General features: G+C 43.5%; 1 protein-coding gene across 5 annotated transcripts in view; it reads left to right on the top strand.

Annotated features, from left to right (window-relative positions):
- LOC143300933 (uncharacterized) overlaps nucleotides 1–20,417 on the top strand; it is a 76,726-nt gene that overhangs the window by 6,059 nt on the left and 50,250 nt on the right. For all 5 annotated transcript variants that reach the window (XM_076614871.1, XM_076614872.1, XM_076614873.1 and 2 more), the window contains exons 2-8: nucleotides 5,825–6,551; nucleotides 8,537–8,626; nucleotides 9,412–9,600; nucleotides 11,039–11,318; nucleotides 11,879–12,004; nucleotides 13,757–13,977; nucleotides 19,382–19,756. In XM_076614871.1, coding sequence (XP_076470986.1) covers nucleotides 6,304–6,551; nucleotides 8,537–8,626; nucleotides 9,412–9,600; nucleotides 11,039–11,318; nucleotides 11,879–12,004; nucleotides 13,757–13,977; nucleotides 19,382–19,756 — 1,529 coding nt within the window. In that variant the 5' untranslated portion in view covers nucleotides 5,825–6,303. The remainder of the gene's footprint in view (nucleotides 1–5,824; nucleotides 6,552–8,536; nucleotides 8,627–9,411; nucleotides 9,601–11,038; nucleotides 11,319–11,878; nucleotides 12,005–13,756; nucleotides 13,978–19,381; nucleotides 19,757–20,417) is intronic.

The raw sequence follows: 20,417 nt of genomic DNA on the forward strand, positions 1-20,417 counted from the left end.
GAGACTCTCAATGCACACACACACACACACACACACACACACACACACACACACACACACACACACACGTGCATTCATGCGCGTGCTTGTATACAAAAATACTGCAACTCTGTAATCAGTCTTCCTCGAACAGCAAAATCATTGACCAATGAAAACTTACAGCAGCTAATCAATCATCATTTCACACAATGCACAAAAGACACCATGTAGGAACTATAATCACAGTCTTTAGAATTGTTCATGATCGCAACAACAACAAAAAAAAGAAGAAAAAAAAAGGAAATTTGGAAAGGAATGTAACAGAATGGCTAAGACACTAATTTGTTAGTACAGTGTCCATGGGGATCTTGGTTTGATTCCTAGCCTTGCCCTTTCTTCCAAGTTTGACTGGACAATCGAACTGAGTATCTTGTCTTTCGGATGAGACAGTAAACCGAGGTCCTGCGAGCAGCACACACTTGGTGCACTGAAAAAAACAAACCCATGGTAACATAAGTGTTGTCCTCTGGCAAAATTCTGATGAGGAAATGCACTCTGGCAGGTACACAAATATATATGCATGTGCTCAAAGCCTGACAAAGCGCACTGGGTTGTGCTGCTGGTCAGGAATCTGCCTAATAGATACGGTGTAGCATATGATATATTATATCCATATACCATATGGATGCTCCCACCTGCTTCCTTGTTGTCTCGTTCGTCATTTATCAGATGAATTCCCCTGTCTCCGTGACGAAGGCGGCAGTACGTCACAGGTCCTCCAGTCCTCTGTAGAGCTTCCGGGCCGCTGGGATTGGGTCGGGCCGGTTTTCTCTCGGAGCGCTTGGTGGAGCGGGCAGGACTGCAGCAGATGTTCTGTTGTCTGGCTGCCTGTTCTGCAGGGGCAGTGCTGCATTTGTGTCGCCGATACGGAGTTTCGTGTATAGGTGGTGTTTCAGGCGGTTGTGGCCTGTCCTGAGTCTGAAAATGGCTACCTGCTCTCGACGAGTCAGCAGGTAGTACGGGTCTGCTCTGTTGTGGCGTGGATGCTGCTGCTTCCACTTGTTCTGCAGCTTGGCTTGATGATGGTCCTGGATTCAGAGTAGCTGGTAGACCTGTCCATTTGCTCTTTCATAGTGTCTTCCTTTGCCAGGGAGTCAGCAGTCTCGTTGCCAAGCATGTTGCAGTGGGAGGGAATCCACTGCAGGGTGACTGTGTGACTTGTGCAGAGGGAGGCGAGAGAGGAGGACAGATCGTTGAGTTCTGGATCTCTGTTGGACCAAAGGGCCTGCAAGATGGACAGGGCGTCGGTCAGGAAGACAACGCTGTGGCTGGCGTAGGGACTGGCCTCGATGTGGGCTGCTGCTGTTTTCAAGGCTTCTGCTTATGCTCTGTTATTGGTGGAGTACAGGCCGGTAGCGAGGCAGATATTTTCTTCTCTGCCTCCTGGATACTGAAATGCTTCCTTGAGAAACTGAAACTGAAACAAAAGCCAAAAGATTTGTCTGCTTGTTGGCCATCTGGGTTTGGTTCTCCCTCCAACAGGAAGCTGATTGCTGCAACACCAAATGTAGTTGTGGTTCAGGTCACAGCTAACACACCTCACGAAAAGATGATAAGTAATTCATTTCTCTGGAGACCGTGGGTAGTTCCAAAGCTGGTGGTAGAGTGCTGAAAGGCTGGAACTGTATTAAATGAGGGGGTGGGTTTAGGAAATATTGAAACAGGAATTATGGGCAATGTGACGTCACTGGCTTTATTGTTTGCTGGTTAGTGACCAGTGTTGAAGCACTGCTGTTGTTGTGAAGTGTACAAAAGCTTATTAAATAACCCAACATTGAAGAGCACACCTGGCCATTGTTTGTTTCCATGTGATCAGCTCCAATGATACATGAGAAAGAAAGTCATGTTTGCTATTGAAAAAAACCACAACAACATTTTCAGTCGGTGTTCTTTACATCTTACTGGACATCATTGTGCTTCACAGCTATAATATGCGCATGTAAATACGGCTATAGGATTTATTCACAGAACACCTCAATAGTTTACACACAGCAAGAATATTAACTGAATGAAACGTTGGAGAATAATGGATGGCTTCTGCGCGGGGCAGAGGGAATCATTCATACAAATGAAAGCTAAGTTCGTAAAAAGCAGCCTTGGTGTTGTTGAATAATATGATTCATAGGTGAGGTTGTTCTTTCACAAAGAGGAGCCATTTGCTGTGACAGTGTGAGTGAAAGACACTTTCAACAAAATTAACTGGAATCACGGATATACAGGTGTTCGGGCAGGGACTGGGAAACTATTTTTCGATTCCCGAGAAGGGGAACATTTGAGCGCCGTGGTCATGAGAATGCGTGATGTAAACGCACACAGTTAATCACACAAAAAATGCGCTTGACTGTCTGATCTTTTTTCAGTGTCGGTGGAGCCGCTTCACATGCTGAAAGAAATAGCCGCACAAAACATAGATCTAGATATGTGTTAATTTTTAAATTATGAATATTAATTATCAACAGGGATCTTTGTATGTGTGTATGTGTGAGTGTGTGTCTGGGGGGAGGGGGTGTGGTGCGGGGGGTGGTGGGTCAGGGAGAGCGTGTGTGGGGGATTGGGGGGGGGAGGTGCGTGTGTGTGGGGTGCGTGGGAGGGGGGATGGGTGCGGGGGCTGCCGGCGGAGGTTGCGTGTGTGTGTGTGTGTGTGTGTGTGTGTGCGTGCGCGCGCGCGCGCATGCTCGTGTGGATGATTGGGTATGTTGCTGTGTATGCGTGTGTCTAAGCAACTGTACTCCAGTGCACCCGGTGTCGTGCTCACACAAGGTGCTAATCAGTGGAGACTAGTTCCATACTTCGATTGAAATTCGTCAAGGCTACCCTCTGTTCACCGGCTGTCTCACCACTGAAGCTTGTTAAAAGACTGGATGCGATGTCGACTGACAAGATATGGCATGAAAATCAGGTTCTGGTAGACTACATGAAAAGTTGATGGCACCAATCCACCGTGACCACGTACTCGTAACTGTTCATTGTCGGACAGAAGCTAGCTATATACAACGTTGGTATGACCACGTAACAAAATAAGACCCAAAGGCCTTGTTAAAACAGTTTTCCAAAGAATTGTTGAGCCGGGGAGGGCGGCGAAGGGAAAGACAAGAAAAATGGAAGCTGGAGCTGACAACATTGCAGAATGGACAGAAAAACTGAACTGGAGAAATCTGGTGACAGTTTCTAACTGCAGCGTCCCACGTCCCCGTGACTCTTCATAGAGTTAAGGGAGAGAAAGATCAAGAGACGTCGTGTGTGTGTGTGTGTGTGTGTGTGTCCGTCTGTCTGTGTACGTGCCTGTGTGTGTCAGTGGTATAAAAGGCTCAATATATAGCAATATATAGCATCAGACTGGCTCTGATATGCAGACCTGCTCTAACAGAAGATGTTTTAAACTGAGAGGCTTGGTTGTACGGTCTGGAACTTCTTCATATCTTTGGGACTCAGTGAATTAATGTTTCGGCCTGCGATGGTCCGAAGAGCCGGCCTCAGTGACTCCCCTTGAAATTGCATCCGTGCACAGCAGACAATGAGGGGCTTTTGTTTCCCGGCTTTCTCGCTTCTTTTTACCCCTCCGCCCTCTGCCCCCACCCCCCACCCCCCGTCCCTAGTGTCCAGCTCCCGCCCTGTACCCCCCCCCCCCCCCCCCAACTTCCCGATAACATGAACTGAGAAAAAGGATGATCTGCAATGTCCGCACTTATGAGGAAATCATCGTAAGCCGGAACCGCGGATTTGACAATTTTTTCGGGCGGCATTGTTGATCATGCAGCATCAATATTAATTAGTAGTTGTATCGTTTTATCATGAATGGTATAGCCACAATACCGTTTCTTTGTCAGTGATAAATAATTCAGTTGGCAGAGAAGAACGATAACCGCGATCAACGTTTACAAGCCGAGCTCAGCACTTTGACGACACCAGCTTAAAGAAAAAAAAAATGACAGGAACTGTGTCTCAGTGACCGTGTACGGTATCATAAATTAACACCCTCGACGCGTCACGTTTAAAGAAAAATGGCTCTTTTTCTGAATGCCCGCAAAAAAGCTGTTTCTGACGATGCAATATGTATGAGCACGCCAGCCCAGGAGATGCCATTGACTCAACCACTGTTTTCATTTCAGTTTTGTTTCTCAAGTTCTGCCGGGGATGGAATGGAAGAAGGAAGGGTAGGAAGAAGTGTCGTAAGCGGGGTAATGTCATATTTTAGCATCCTAAATTATTGCACGTGTTGATTACATTTCCATGGTTTGTGGGACAAAAGTCGGAGAAACTGAGCAAGAGAGTGGCACGTTAGTTTAGTGACTGAATGGGCTTCAAAACTGAGTAAAATAAATGATGTACAAAACACGAGTCAAAATCCACTCAAATGGGTTACAACATCTACTAATGGTAATATCGTTTCATACATGCACAACCGGACGGTAAAATAGATACAATAATTTAGGATGCTAAAACAAGGCCTTTCCACTCAAACGCACCTGAATAGTGTCCACCTCCACCCCCCTCCGCCCCCCCGATCCGTCCCCCCTCCATTCCACTCCATTCCACGGCAATTAGGATATCAAGGGATAGTCTTTGTACAGAATTATTTTAATTTTGTGTGTCTCTCAAGCGCGCCCCCAGTTTTCCGTTGCGACGACGGATAGCCAATATTGGCTCATGCAACTGTGACGTACAAATCCAGATCCAGATCCAAATTTGCCGGAAGTTGGGCTCCGTTTACCCGGCACTGGGGCTAATTGTCTTCTGCTGATGTTGTGCCCTAATGACGAACTGACCAAGACACACACTTGCGTATACACTTACTCATTTCAAGTGGTGAGCAAAAATACATGATTTGATACATAAAAGTATCGTTACCCCCGTCGGCCCCCTCTCCCCCCACCCGACACACCCCATTTTCCGTTCCGGCTCATGTTATCAGTTTTTATTTATCTGTTTATTTCTGGGCAAACAGTCATGATCGAAAGATAAACATATTTTTGAAAGAGAAGATAAACGGTAGATCTGGTGGAAAAACTCAAAAAGGAAACTGAGAAGTTAGTGCGTGGGCGCCTACAGATCGTTGCTACAGATCGAATGTAAGATACAATTTGTTTTAATGCTCATTCTAGAATGTATAAGCATACAAAGGAAAAAGGACGTTTGAAAATAACATTTTTGTTTGCGGTGTGGAAAACCGGGCGCGCACAATTTATTTGGAGAACATCAAATCACCTTGGCTCCGGCACAGTGTATATATCTTCTGTTAGTCAATGGCCGACAGACATGATTGGATTGCGATTTCTGTTTTCAAACCTGGTGTCCGTTTCTGGTTTAGATCTGTTAGATCAGGAGCTGGATCAATGCTGGACGTACATATGTAGTGAACCTGATATCCATTATCAGTTAATTTTTGGTCACCCAGCATCTACCCAGCATTGTAAAAAATGTGTTGGGTTTTCATCATGCACATCTGTGTTACCGTAACACAGAGTATATTAAGCTTATATGTGCACATTTATGTTACCATTGGTTGACATATTTTGCAACGGGCATAGTGATCCCATTGTAAGTAAATCCATTGTCAAATTATAATTGTGTCTCATGCTGACAGTGTAAATGATTTTAATTAAGGTATTGTGAATGTGGGAGCATTTTCACCCTGTAGAAGATCAGCATGCACAGGGAGGAGCAGTGTGTGTGAGAGTGTGGTATGCTGATGATGTACCATAAAAAATAGTTGTATGGTTGCTTATTCATATTAATTGTCATCTCATTTAACATCCACATTTTTTGGTTGTTTTTGTTGTTGCAGAAAGTTCCATGTGCAGCCAAAGAATCCAGACCTACTGAAGTAGAACATTGCATGTTTAGGGTTGAGATCTGAACCCAGATTCCATTATTATAGTTCTCTTCATGTAAACTGCGGTTTCATTGTATAAAATATGGAGAGGTAAACTACCCTTCCAACTGCCTTCAGATGAGTTTACAACAACAGTAGTGCCATACAAACATAAGTTCAAGTCCCATGGAATAATAAGCACTGAATGAAAATTTTCTAGTCAGTATTAATTAAAGAAACAAAAAAGGACATTTATTAAAGAAAAACAAGTGTGTGTCAGAGAGCTTATTCATGTAAATTCAACAAGTGACATAATCAGTTAGTTCAACAACAACAACAACAATAATAATAACAACAGCAGTGACGTCAACAACTACCAACAGCGAAAAGAGAAAACTGACGGAGGTGTTTATGAATACGTGTCAGTTCGAGAAGCAGTGTCAGCAATCGTCATGAGTAATTTCCCAAGGATGGAGGTCTACTCCACAGTTAACAACATGGCAACACTCTCCAGAACCCAGGAGAAGCTGGAGCTGCAGCAGCTCAACGACCGTTTCGCGTCCTATGTGCACCGTGTACGTCTGCTGGCTGAGAAGAACAATCAGGTGGACTCCTCGGCCATTATCAAGTCCACCAAAGCCATGGAGATGGAGATCCAGAACTTGAAGAACATGTATGAGCAGGAGTTGGAGAAACTGAGGTAACTGTGTGTTTTTGTGTGTGAGTTGTGTGTGGGGGGGCACTTTTTATTTGTGGGGGGGCACTTTTGTGCAATGTACATGCATGTGTATGTGTTTGTTTGCAGTTTAACCATTCTGCCCCTTCCTTGCATATTTTAAAAAGCTGCATAATAAGGAGGAAGGTGGCAGAATGGTTAAGGCACTTATATGCCAATATAGTGTCCGTAAGGGTCTGGGTTCAAATCCCGCTCTTGTCCTTTCTCTCAAGTTTACTGGAAATCAAGCTGAGCATCTAGTCATTCAGATGAGACGATAAACCAAGGTTCCGTGTGCAGAATGCACTTGGCCCACTGAAAAAGAACCCAGGTCACATGGATGTGTTGTCCTCTGGCAAAATTCTGCAGAAGAAATCCACTCTGACAGGTACACAAACATTATATGTGTGCACTCAAGGTGTAAGCCCATTGGGTTTTGCTGCTGGTCAGGCATTTGCGTAGTAGTTGTGGAGTAGCGTATGTGGATTTGTCCAAATGCAGTGACACCTCCTTGAGAAACTGAAACTGAAACTGCATAATATATTAATCAGTTTCTGCTACAATTTCATGGCAGTTAAAAAAAAAATGTAGACAGAGTTGGATACGAATATTCTTAGTGACATTTGGAAATACCAGGAATTCAGTTAAATCATCCAAAAAAAAAAAAAAAAAAAAAAAGTGTTTCAAGAAATACAACACAGAAATACAATGTGAATCATGCAAGATTAAGTTGGTACATGTTACATAAAAAACATGCTCAAACTAGCATAAATGAAGCAAGGTTCTCAAGGCATAATCTGTACAGGCCAGACATCATTTATATTTCTTACATGTGTTCATTATTTGTGTGTGTTTGTGAATTTTGGTCTTGTGATGGAGCAGATGTGGTGCGGTGCATAAGGATCAGCTCCCATCGATATTGGTCCAAATATCCGATATTTGAATTTTTTTTTTCTTTTGCTGCCCTGTCATCTGCCCCGTTTCAGTGGCATTGCTTCCATGCTGCTCATTCCGAGTCCTCCAAACACAGCCACGCCTGGGTTCGTCTGTCACACTATCAGCGTCAGCAGTCCGCAGGGAACCATCGATGTTAGGTAGCCAGGAGGCCACACACCAGAGGAGACCCTGTGCTGCTGCTGAGTCACTTCGGTGGTGTTCAGTGGTGCCTGTTCTGATTTGATGTATTTAGAACACCACCTACAAAGCCCCCTACTAACGACAATAATGGCTTAGTCATGGAGCCAGACTGAGTAAGCATCTCCCCCGGAGTGGAGACCACTGCCAAATCCCTCCAACAACAGCCCCCCATGAATCTGCCGACACTGAAGGCATTGACAGGACTCACCCCAAGCATGGAAGTAGAGGGGTATCAAAACTGAGGTCACCATGACAGCAGGGCATGAAAGGCCACAGACTCTGGGACATTTTTGTTTATATTGGTAATGATGAAGAAGGAGGAGGACGATGATGATGATGTTGCTATGGAGGTCCATTTTGGTTTGGGACTTTGAGACAAGGCTGTACTCTACGCTTCCTTTCATAATGATATCCCAGTGTCAACCAGGCCCGAGAGATACAGACACTTGCAGTGTTGGTCAGGTAATTAGACCCAGTCTCCCCATTTAAGCCCATAGCACTCTCATCTCTGGGTAGGAGCCGGCCGTGGGCTGAAAAACCCACCTCCACTGGGATTTGAACCCGCGTCCTTCCAGCCATCGGTCCGCGACGCTAACCACTTCACCACAGCAGCTGGTCAATATTTGATATTTTATTTGTCACAGGAATGTTGTGAGGATGCATTAAGATTAAAGCTGATGGCATAGTTTGCTAAAAACCAGTATCAGAGTATGTTGCAGGTTTGTTTGTTTGTTTGTTTTTTATTATAGGATCCAGTCACTTGCAATTTTTTCATATATTTGTAAAAATTGTAAGTATGAAAAGTGATCAAGCTGTATTGTGATAATCTTCAGAAAAGAACTGGAGCTATGTAACCATGAGAGAACAACAATTCAAGTACAGGCAAACAAACAAGTGCAGTGTTCTTCTGAGCTCCAAGACAGGTAATTGTGTGTGTGTGTGTGTGTGTGTGTGTGTGTGTGTGTGTGTGTGTGTTTTCTTGTGTGTGTGTGTGTGTGTGTGTGTGTGGTCCTTGGTTTGTACTTGTCATGTTACAACTCTACTGGGAATATTCATGCAGGTGTAAATTTATCCATCATTGTTTCTTTGTTCTGAAGATTTTTGTCATGCAGCTCATGAGATGTTCTGTGAAATGGACAAATAACTGACTTGCCTGCCACATGAATTTGATAGTGGGATAGCTTTAGTATATTTTACTGATTTGGCATGTAGAACGAAATGAGATCCAGTGTACACACTGACAAATCCGATTGACATTTTGATTTATAGCAATTAAATGAATAATGATAAGTGTGCTACTGATTTTTTTTAAATCAAAGAAAAGCAGGATAACAAAAATGTGAGAAGTATTTGAATTGTTAGTAATGTCATGAATAAAAATAGTGTCGGCAGGAAGATAAAGTATGTAAACATTGCTTACTTGGTTGAGTGTGCATTCTCTCTGTCACTGTTTCATTGTTGTTGTTGTTTTATGTGGATGTGTTTGTGGCTGTAGGATATAGAAGTTCCAGATACACATATTTTGTATTTTTATTCCATTAATTAGAAAAATTTTCTAAGGGGGGGTGTCATGGTAAAATTTCCTTTCATTATTGAACAATGACTTTTTGTCATTTACATCGTAAGATTAACTGTGAATTCGTGTAGCATTTAGATCTTATCCGTGATGTGTTATCTAGAGAGCTGTGCTGTTCTGTCATTGCTGCAGGCTGAACGTGGAGATGGATAAATGCAGCAAACTGCAGGATGAGATCAACATGTTCCAGCGTCGTATCGGCGGCTTGGAAGCAGAGATTCAGGAACTGAAAATTGCTGCCACCCAACCTCGAGGCGACATGGAGCAGCTGCAGAGAAGCAATACTAACATGGCTAGGGAACTGGAAGCCCTGAAGCACAGGTGTGTGCATGTGTGTGTGCGTGCTGGTGTGTGTCTGTGTGTGTGTATGTATATATGAATGTGTGTGTATGTGTGTGTGGAAAACGTATGAGCTTGTGCATATATGTGTTTGTGTGGGTGAGTGTTTTGCGGATGTGTGTGTCTGTATGTGCTGTGTATTTGTACACATATTTTTTTTTTACTTTTCATCCCTGTTTGGTGCAGCAAGAGTGCAAACTAGTTCAACAGACTTTTGATACCATTCAAAGTAAGAAGCGATCATATAAGTGAACCACATATTAAAGTAAAAAAACATCAAGAAGAACTGTGGAGATGATATTTTTTGGCGGGTGGGTTTCATTCAGTTCAAAACATGAAAAAGACTTCTTACACTTAGATGACGATAATTAGGAAAACGTGGCAGAATGGTTAAGACACTTATTTGCTAGTGCAGTGTCCGAGAAGGTCTGGGTTCTAATCCCTGGTCTCTGCTTTTCTCTTAAGTTCGACTGGAAAATAAAAGTGAGTGTCTAGTCATTTGGATGAGATGATAAACTAAGGTCCTTTGTGCAGTACACGCTTTAAACACTGAAATGTGTGCAGTACACGCTTTAAACACTGAAATGTGTGCAGTACATGCTTTAAACACTGAAATGTGTGCAGTACATGCTTTAAACACTGAAATGTGTGCAGTACACGCTTTAAACACTGAAATGTGTGCAGTACACACTTTAAACTCTGAAAAAGAACCCGTGGCAGCCTAAGTGTTGTCCTCTGGCAAAATTGTTTAGAAGAAATCCAACTCTTGATAGCTACCCAAATACATATTTGTATTTGTATTTCTTTTTATCACAACAGATTTCTCTGTGTGAAATTCGGGCTGCTCTCCCCAGGGAGAGTGTGTCGCTACACTACAGCGCCACCCATTTTATATATATTTTTTCCTGTTTTGTTTGTTTTCCTGTTTTGTTTGTTTTTCCTTCCTATCGAAGTGGATTTTTCAACAGAATTTTGCCAGGAACAACCCTTTTGTTGCCGTGGGTTCTTTTACGTGTGCTAAGTGCATGCTGCACACAGGACCTCGGTTTATCGTCTCATCCAAATGACTAGCATCCAGACCACCACTCAAGGTCTAGTGGAGGGGGAGAAAATATCGGCGGCTGAGCTGTGATTGGAACCAGTGCGCTCAGATTCTCTTGCTTCCTAGGTGTACGCATTACCTCTAGGCCATCACTCCACTGAGCATGCACTCAAGGCCTAACTTCAAGAATATGCACTATAGCAAGACATCTTAATAAATATATAAATAAACTAACGCCTTGTGTTACGCCGCTGGTCAGGCATCTGCCAAGGAGTGATGTGTATGACGTGTATATATGGATTTAACCAAACATTGAGTGTCGTCTCCTTGAGAAACTGAAGCTGAAGCTGCAGTCATCCGGATCACTCCTCACCACAGGTACGAGCACGAGCAAGTGGCGCGGCAGGAGGCAGAGACCAGGATCCAGCAGCTGATGGAGAAGTCCAGCTTCAACGAGAAGGTCAGTGCCCAGAGGGTGGGAGAGCTGACCTCTCGCATCGACGTGTCGGCCGCCACCATCCTCAGCCTGGAGGCCAAGATCCGTGACCTCAGCAAGGCTGACATCTCCGTGTCGGAGATGTTGAAGCAAGTGCGGGACGCTGCCGAGGCTGAGCTGAAGAAATACCAAGTGGAATCCGATGAGCAGTATAATAAGAATGTGGGTTTCTTCTTTTTTTTTCTTCTTCTTCTCGTTTGTTAGATGGACACCCAGAATGTGGGTTTTTTTTGTGTGTGTGGTTGAAATGTGTGTTTGTTGATGTGTGTGTGTGTGTGTTGATGTTTGTGTGGGTGTGAGTGTGTGTTTATGAGTGTGTGAGTGCGTGTGTGTGTTAACATGTGTATGTTTGAGTGTGTATGTGTGTTGATGTGTTTGTGAGTGTGTTTTGATGTGTGGGTTTGTGTGTTTTCTCTATCTGCAAGTGTATTTGTATTCTTATCCAACTGTATTTTTTTATGGAATTTTGCCAGGGACAACCCTTTTGTTGCTGTTGGTTCTTTTACATGCATTAAATGCATGATTGACACAGGACTAAAGTATATTGTCTCATCCGAATGACCAGCAGTAGGGTAAGTACTTTGGAAAAGCATTTTTGATTTTTCTTCTTCTCATCATTCCTGTTATTGTTAGACATTGTTGTTGTTATCATTATAATGATTATTATTATAACTATCTATATAACTATCGATGCTCTGCCTGGTCCTGTTTCTTTCTGACAGCTGACAGCTTTGAAGTCTCAGCTAGACAACTACGTTAAGTTGATAGAGAAGCTGGAGGCAGAGAAAGCTCAGCTGGGAGACAGTGTCGGGGAACTGCAGGCCCGGATACGAACCCTGGAAGGGCAGGTGGGTATGGACCACTACGACCGTGTCTGTTGATTTGTGGATGGGTTTGTGTGTGTGTGTGTGTGTGTGTGTGTGTGTGTGTGTGTGTGTGTGTGTGTGTGTGCAAAGACTAGGTGATCAGATAACTAGTCATCCTGGAAATTGGGAAAAAAAATTATTATTATAGTAATAATAACAATGATGATAATAATTTGTTATTATTATTAATTCATTTTGTTTTCATTTCATCTTTTTTTTTAATCATAATCATAACCAGTCATGATAATAACAACAGTAATAATAATGATAATACTGATGATGATGATGATGATTAATGTATTTGATGTCACATTCTGTACGATGTCAAAGTGGTGCATTTGAATTTGACATGGTAGATATGTTCATCCAAGCAGGGAGCATAATACAGACTCCCCATACTCCTCCTCATCCTCCTTCTTCTCCTCCTGATCATGATCATTATCAGATTACCACAATCAACTTTAACCCCACCCCCACCCCCACCCCCTCTTAAAACCAATTGGCCAGCATGATTATTATTATTATTATTATTATTATTATTATTATTATTATCCTCATCTTTCTTCTTCTCCTCCTCCTCCTGATCATAAGTAAATTATTACAATCAAATCCAACCCCCTCTCCCCTTACAAACAGCTGTCCAACATGATTATTGTTAACCTCCTCCTTGTTATCATTATCATTATCATTATCGTGATCATTATTAATTGACCACCACAATTAACTTCCACCCTTCTCTTCACCACCTCCCCCCCTCCTTTTTTACCCAGGTGGTCTACATGATTGTTTTCTCCTCCTCTTCCTCTTCCTCCTCCTCCTCCTCATTGGCAGAATGGTTAGGACTCTTATCTTTTTTTATTTTATTATTTTTTTTTTTTTAGGAGAAATCAGTGGATGCCTAAAAGTTCTGCAAATGAGCAGGATAGTTTCAGCATCCCTGGAAGGTTTTTTTTTTTTTTTTTTTTTTGTGTCTTTTTTTAATCTTTTGGTCTTTTTTTATGTTCCTTCCATCATAATTTTTCTCCTTTCTGTTGTCTTTTCTTTCTTTTTTTCCTTATGTTTTTAATCTGTCTTCTTCCCAATGGCATGTTCAAACACTTACAAGATCATGCAACATATATTACACATACATGATGGCTTCACACAAAATCATACTCCCTGAAAGAGAAGCATGGTATACATACACACACACACACCCTCTCACTCTCTGTGTGTGTCTCCTTTACTCACTCAATCCCCTCCCTCTCCACAATCTCTACACCTAAGTACAATAATATGTATGTGCACACTGAATATTACCCTTAGGATTTGACTCTTATCTACCAACACAGTGTCCATGAAGGTCTGGCTTCAAATCCAGGTCTCACCCTTTTCCCTAAGTTTGACTGGAAAACCAAAATGAGCATTTAGTCATTTGGATGAGACGATTAACTGAGGTCCCACGTGCAGCAAGCCCTTAGCATACTGAAAAAGAACCCATGGCAACAAAAGTGATGTCCTTTGGCAAAATTCTGCGGAAGAAATCCTCTTAGATGGTACAAAAGTATATATAAGACTGATTAAGAGTATTGGGTCATGCTGCTGGTCTGCCATCTATCTAGCAGATGAGGTGTAACATCTGCCTAGCAGATGAGGTATAACGTATATATTTGTCCAAACACATCGATGCCTCCTTAAGAAATTGAAACTGATGATGTAAACGACCACAATTCACTTCCACCCCCTCCCCACCAGGTGGCCAACCTGGAGCACCAGCGAGTGACACTGGAGGCAGCGGTTGCCACAGAGAGGAACCGAGCGGCGGACGGGGCTCGAGCCTTGGAGCAGAAGCTGCGCGAGGTGCAGGGGATGCTGGTGGTGAAGATGAAGGAGGTGACCTCCGCCCGCGAGCAGTACGTGCCCCTCAAGGCGGAGATCGAGTCCCTCAAGGTCCTGTTGGAGGAGGAGGAGAAACGGTGAGGGTATGGAGGTGGTGGTGGTGGTGTGGTTGGTTGGTTGGTTGGTTGTTTTGTAGGTAGGGGTGTGACATTACCTTCAAACTAGGAGGCAAGATTGCACTGGCTCATAGCGCTGCAGCCTTGGAGGCTAACTGGCCTTTGGGGACCACCCCAAAGCAGACTGTCCTGAAACCCTCTTGGCAGAGACGGTGGAGATGTAACTTGAGTGAGACACTCTCCACCATAATCAAACTGTAGCCTTGATGGCTGGGGATAGCAGTTGCATCCTCTGCTGTTCTGATGGTCATAGTCAGACATGTACGGCTGACTGTCATACCCCTTACAGTGGATGGGGGTGTGCTGGAAGGGTGAGGGGGTGGGCAGGGGAAGTAGGGCTAGGGGGTGAAGGGAGGGGGGGGTGAAGCAGGGGGAAGGGCCTGTGGAGAGAGAGATTTAGGAGGGGGAAGGAATATGTGGGGGGTTGGGGTGGTGATGGGTAAAGGTGGGCAGAGGGAGAGTAGGGGGAGAGAGTCGGAAAGGGGGGTGGGGGGTGGAGGAAGGGGGTCAGGATGGGGGGACAAGGGGGAGGGCTTTGGGAAAGTCCGATGAAGGGTGAAGGGTCTGAAGCAGGGAGGGGTTGAAAAGGTATCCAGGTGTGGTGGTGAGGTAGGGGGCCTTGTGGGAGAGGGGGTGAGGGGTTGATGGGTGGCGCTGTGTTTAGAAGTGTTGATCTGTACCCCTGGGGTGAGCAGTGAGGGTGTTTTCAGATTTGTGAAAGAAGGAGAAATACTGTGTGGTACAGTTTGCAGGGTACTGTGCACTTCAGAAATACACAAGTGGACAGTACAGTACAGTGCAATACACTACAACACAAACATACAGTACAGAACAGTTCCCCCAAAAAACAACAGGAAGAAAACATCTTACCATAAATTTGAAAAAAACAAAAAATCCATTGTTGAAAGAAAGGAGGCCACGTTTATGACTAATCTGCTGTGATTCGCTGTTCCATGGTTGACAACAGTATGTCGACTGTCAAATCCTCATCCGTGGGCACCACTCTCCCCCCTCTCTCTGCGGCCACTACGACTTCCAAGCTTCCTGCTTCTCCACGGACAGGGTAGCAGAGATGATGAGTGTGATGCTTATTTACTGCACTGGCAGCCGTTTTGCTGTGTGTTGGGTTGTTCGATCCACGGGATGGGGGGAGGGTGGGGTGTTGGGGGTGGGGGTGTGGCGTGTGTGGTTATCTTCATTCTCGGTACAGGAGGATGCTGTGATGCTGATTCTGCACTGGCAGCCATTTTGCTGTGTGTTGGTTGTTTGATTCACAGGATGGGGGGGGGGGGCATGTGTGGTTGTCTTCATTTTCGGTATAGGAGGATAGTGTGATGCTGAGTAGCCATTTTGCTATGTATTTGTCATTCAGTCCATGGGGAGTGGTGGGGTGGCTATCCTCATTCTGGACACAGGAGTTTACTGTGAAGCTTAGTCTGCCACTGGCAGCCGTTTTGCTGTGTGTTGTTTGATCCAAAGGGGTGAGGGCAGGTGGGAGGGGGTTGGGGAAGCGAAGCGGGGCTAGAGATGATGTGACGCTTGTTCTGCTCCTGCAGCCATTGTGTTGGTGTGCTTGTCTTGCTGTCTGCTCTTTTGCACTGGCTGATTCACTGTGCACAAGCCACCACCAAGGAAAGATGGTATTTGTTTCCAAAACTGATTGAGAATATTGTACTTGTTCACCCTTTGCAGCAGCTTCCTTGTTCTGAAGATGGTCAGAAATAAGCAGTCATTAGAACGGAATGGTAAACGGGGAGATGTTTTGTTCCAGATTCAACTTCTAGTATTGCTAGATCGTCATAGGTTGGGGGGAATTTTAAAAAATCTCTTTGATCAGTATTTGTGCAGGTTTATTTTAATTTGTGCAGATGTTTTATTGTCTGACTGCACAAACATTACACAGATACTAAAAGACTGCGTGTCAAGGCAAAATTTAATGTCACTGGAAGAAGATCAGACACATCTGGGTATGGTAATGTATTGAATTACTTTTTGTGATAATAGATTCCGCTGTGTGAAATTCAGGCTGCTGTTCCCAGGGAAAGCACATTGCCAACTGCCAGCACCATCCATCTCATACACACAGACACACACACACACACACACACACACACACACACAGAGCACATGCCTGCATATATTGCATGGACAAAAAGAGGAATTCAATATAATAGTAATGATGATGATGGGCTGTTTACAATGTGTCTGCCACCTTAACACAGGAGTCCTACAATCAAAACTTATGAACACGACAAATAAAAATGTGTCAATGACAAAGCACACACACACACACACACACACACACACAGAGAAAACACACACACACACACACACACACACACACACACACAGAGAAAACACACACACACACACACACACACACACACACCCCCCCCACCACCACCACCACCATCACCACCAAATGCCAACACCTAGACATTTTAAAAGCAGATTTGTACTGATGTGTTCTGAGGCCAGGTTTGAACTGAGATTTTGTTTCAGTCTGGCTAATTTGGTAGGGACGTTTATTCCAGGTGACAGAACAGAGGTATTAAAAGGCATGTTGTCCTTGTGTTTTGTTTTCACAATGTGGGATACAGAGAACACAAGAATCAGCATATGATTGCAATGAATAGGATGGAACACACGACTGAATAAGATCAGACAAGTACTGACAGGATGTACCAGAAACACATAACAAGAAATTTTGGAATCCATTCTCTCAGCAATAGGAAGCCAGTGGAGTTTTAACTTGTAGAGGTTTAGTGTGGGTTTTCTTAGAAGCCTTGAAGACAAGGTGAGCTGCAGCATTCAGAATGTACTGAATTTTATCAATCAAAATTTGGGGAGTTCCGACAAGGGATGAGTAACAGTAATCAAGGCGGGAAAGAAAAGGGGGAAGTGATTTAAAAGTTTTGGTTGCTTCAACGGTGAGGACAAGCTGAACAGAACTTACTTATTCTATGTAATTCCAGGTGTGCACTTTGGCAGACTTGTCACTTGTTATTTCATTGACATTTTGTTATGTGATAATTTGTTGTTTGTTGTCACACGTGATGCCCACATTTCTCACTGATTCAGAGAAGGCAATGTTTGTACTGACCAATCATGACTGAATCTGGGAAAGAAGACAAAAATGACTGCAGGATTCTTCAAAGACAAAAAACTAAATTTACAAAAAAACCTTTTGGGTGGTAGTTGAATCCACGACGTTTCGGACCATAGGCCCGTTGTCAAGTGAAGAGAAGAGGACAGTGTGAGTAGGAAAGCCAATGTGAGGAAAGGGTGATGACATCTCACTACTTTCTGTTTTGATGGGCCATGCTCACTAAACACTTGCTGATCACCATTAACTGCAATACATATTCACTCACACACACACCCACATACACACACACACACACGCACACACACACACACACACACACACACACACACACCCACATATAAAATTGCATACACATATATATTGCTTCTAAAAAGAGGGATAGGAGGTAAAAAAAAAAAAATAAAGACAGAGAGATCAAGGCAGAAAGAATCTGGGTAATTTTTTTTAGGTTTCTGAGAACCATTAAACCAGTACCTCCGTTTCTTCGTTGTTCGTCTGTGATTTGTTTGTCGTCACCCAGAGCTTGATGTCAGTCACGCACCACAGCATGTTTTGAAGTCCAGAACTGAAATCTTTGGCAGGATTAGAATTATACAGCTGACTATCATCAGCGAAATCACTGTGTGAAACATTTTGTTTTTCATTGACATTTGTCAAGAGTTTGGGTGTTTAAAACAAAAAGAATTGACAAGTTCACTTAAACTGCTTGTTGTCTTTCCATGTTTCGTTTCCTATTGTTCTTTCTCTGCTTGACATTCTGTTTTTCTGTTGTGTGTGTGTGTATGAGCGTGTGTGTGTGTGTGTGTGCACACACGTGTGTGTGAGTGTGTGTGTGTGTGCACACACATGTGTGTGTGTGAGTGTGTGTGTGTGTGCGCGCGCGTGTGCGCGTGCGTGCGTGTGAAGTTTTAAGATACCAACAGCTATGCAACGCACTGCATTGCACACACACTTTGGTTTTTGTGTCAAATATTATGAGTTTGCAGTTTTTATATAATTTTTGAAATGCCGTGCCTCGTGTTCACTTTTTTCACATAACACCTGGGAATACTCACAGGAGCCTTTAATTTGGTGTGGTTTTTTAAAAATTTTTTTAAAAAGTCTTGTTTGATCTGATTCTGAAATGAATATTATTTCATTTTATTTTATTTTACTTATTTGCATTGTACTTAGAAATATTGTACTGTACTGTACTACACTGCACTATACTGTACTGTACTGTACTGCACTGCACTATACTGTACTGTACTGTACTGTACTGCACTATACTGTACTGTACTGTACTACACTGCACTGTAGTGTACTGTATTGACATGTAGGACTTACTGTACATTACATTGCATATCGTTATATTACATATATTTAAAATAGAATCCTAATCTGTTCTATTATATTCTGTCATATTCTGTTTATTTTTCTTCCTTTTGTTCTGTTTCGTTATTTAAAGAAAGGTTTGCTTAGTGTTTCTGCCTTAATCAGATTATTTTGCTGATGGACTTCGAAATATGGTAACACTTTTACATACACCACAAACTCTCGTACACACACACACACACACACACACACACACAAATACACACACACACACACGCACATGCACACACACACATACACGCACACGCACACACACGCACATACACACACCTACACACACATACACACACATACACACGCGCGCGCACACACACACACACACACACACACACACACACACACATATATAAACACACTTTCATCAGTGTGGGTTTTTTGTGTCTTTATTGAAAATATTTCTTAAAACAAAATGTTTATGCTGTTGAAAATTAGGGCTGACAATTGCAAACACTACCAGTAAAACAACAAAATGTTTGCTGACATGCAAACTTTTGTCCCGTATACTTTACTACTTAACCCTTTCAGTGCTAGCTTATTTCATGCTCAATGATAACTATTTGCCAAGGGATTTTTGGTCATGAGGGTAATAATGAAAAAAAATGTAGCATGCAAACTATTGAAAGAAAGGATATATGTAACCAATACTTTTCTGAAAGGAAAATGAAGACACTATCCAATTATGTCAATATCACATGAATTTGATTTATGACTTTACTACAAGAAAATTCCTGCATTGACGCAGACGGTGCACTCTTTGCTCTCAAGAAGGAGACGGAAAATATCCATCCTAGGGAGCTCAGGAGGTTAACTTTACGTTAAGCATGTCCACGTTAGTGAAACAATTCACGGTGTGATTTTTTTTTTTTTTTTTTTTTTTTGCAGACTGCGAGTGCCAATGGTCACCATCAGCAACACCACGCAGGCGGTGCCTGGAGGGGAGCCCATGACTGAATACAACACCGCATTCGCCACCAACTCCAGTTTGGTCGCCAACGTGGGCAGCAGCCATGCCGCCGACTTTCCCTACACTTCCACCAGCGGTAGTTTTTCCCTGCCCCCGGCCCCGCACAACACGGTTTCCTTCGGCGAGATCACCTACCCTTACATGCCCCCGTCCCCGCCACTGTCCTTGACCTACGTTCCGGAAGTCCTGCAGCCAACGGGGACCAGCTTGGACCCCATGTTCTGCTTCCCCCAGTACGGAGATGAGCTGGACCCGCAGCTGTTTGGCTATTCCGGCACCCTGACCCAGGACAGGTGAGTGGTCGCTGTTGATGATGATGATGATGATGATGATACGGATACAGCGCCTATCCTCGGGTCAGGGACCAAGCTCCAAGCACTTTACAAACATGAAGTCGTTTGCAGAGCAAGCTGCCTAACCTGGGTAGACAGGACTGAGAGATGCCATTGGGCGCTCATCATTTATTTCCTGTGTCATTCAGTCAGGTCTTTTAGTCAGGCATACACATTCACTCAAACTGACATGTAACACTTTATGTGGATGACTGTTTTTGTTTATTTACCCCGCCATGTAGGCAGCCATACTCCGTATTCTGGGGTGTGCATGCTGGGTATGTTCTTTTTTCCATAACCCACCAATCACTGACATGGATTACAGGATCTTTGACGTGCATGTTTGATTTTCTGTGTGCGTATACACACGAAGGGGGTTCAGGCACTAGCAGGTCTGCACATATGTTGACCTTGGAGATTGGAAAAATCTCCACCCTTTACCCACCAGGTGCGACTGGGGATCGAACTCAGGAAACTTGGGTTAGAATCCAGCGCTCTGACCACCCATTATTAGCTGTGTTGTGGCCATGGCCAAGTGAGTGGTAGCTGTGTTGAGAACAAGTGGAATGGTGGCCTTGTGGTAATGCGTCCTCCTTGGAAGCGAGAGAATTTGAGTGTACTG

The sequence above is a fragment of the Babylonia areolata genome, chromosome 27 (genome assembly GCF_041734735.1).
Source record: "Babylonia areolata isolate BAREFJ2019XMU chromosome 27, ASM4173473v1, whole genome shotgun sequence".
NCBI classification, from domain to species: domain Eukaryota; kingdom Metazoa; phylum Mollusca; class Gastropoda; order Neogastropoda; family Buccinidae; genus Babylonia; species Babylonia areolata.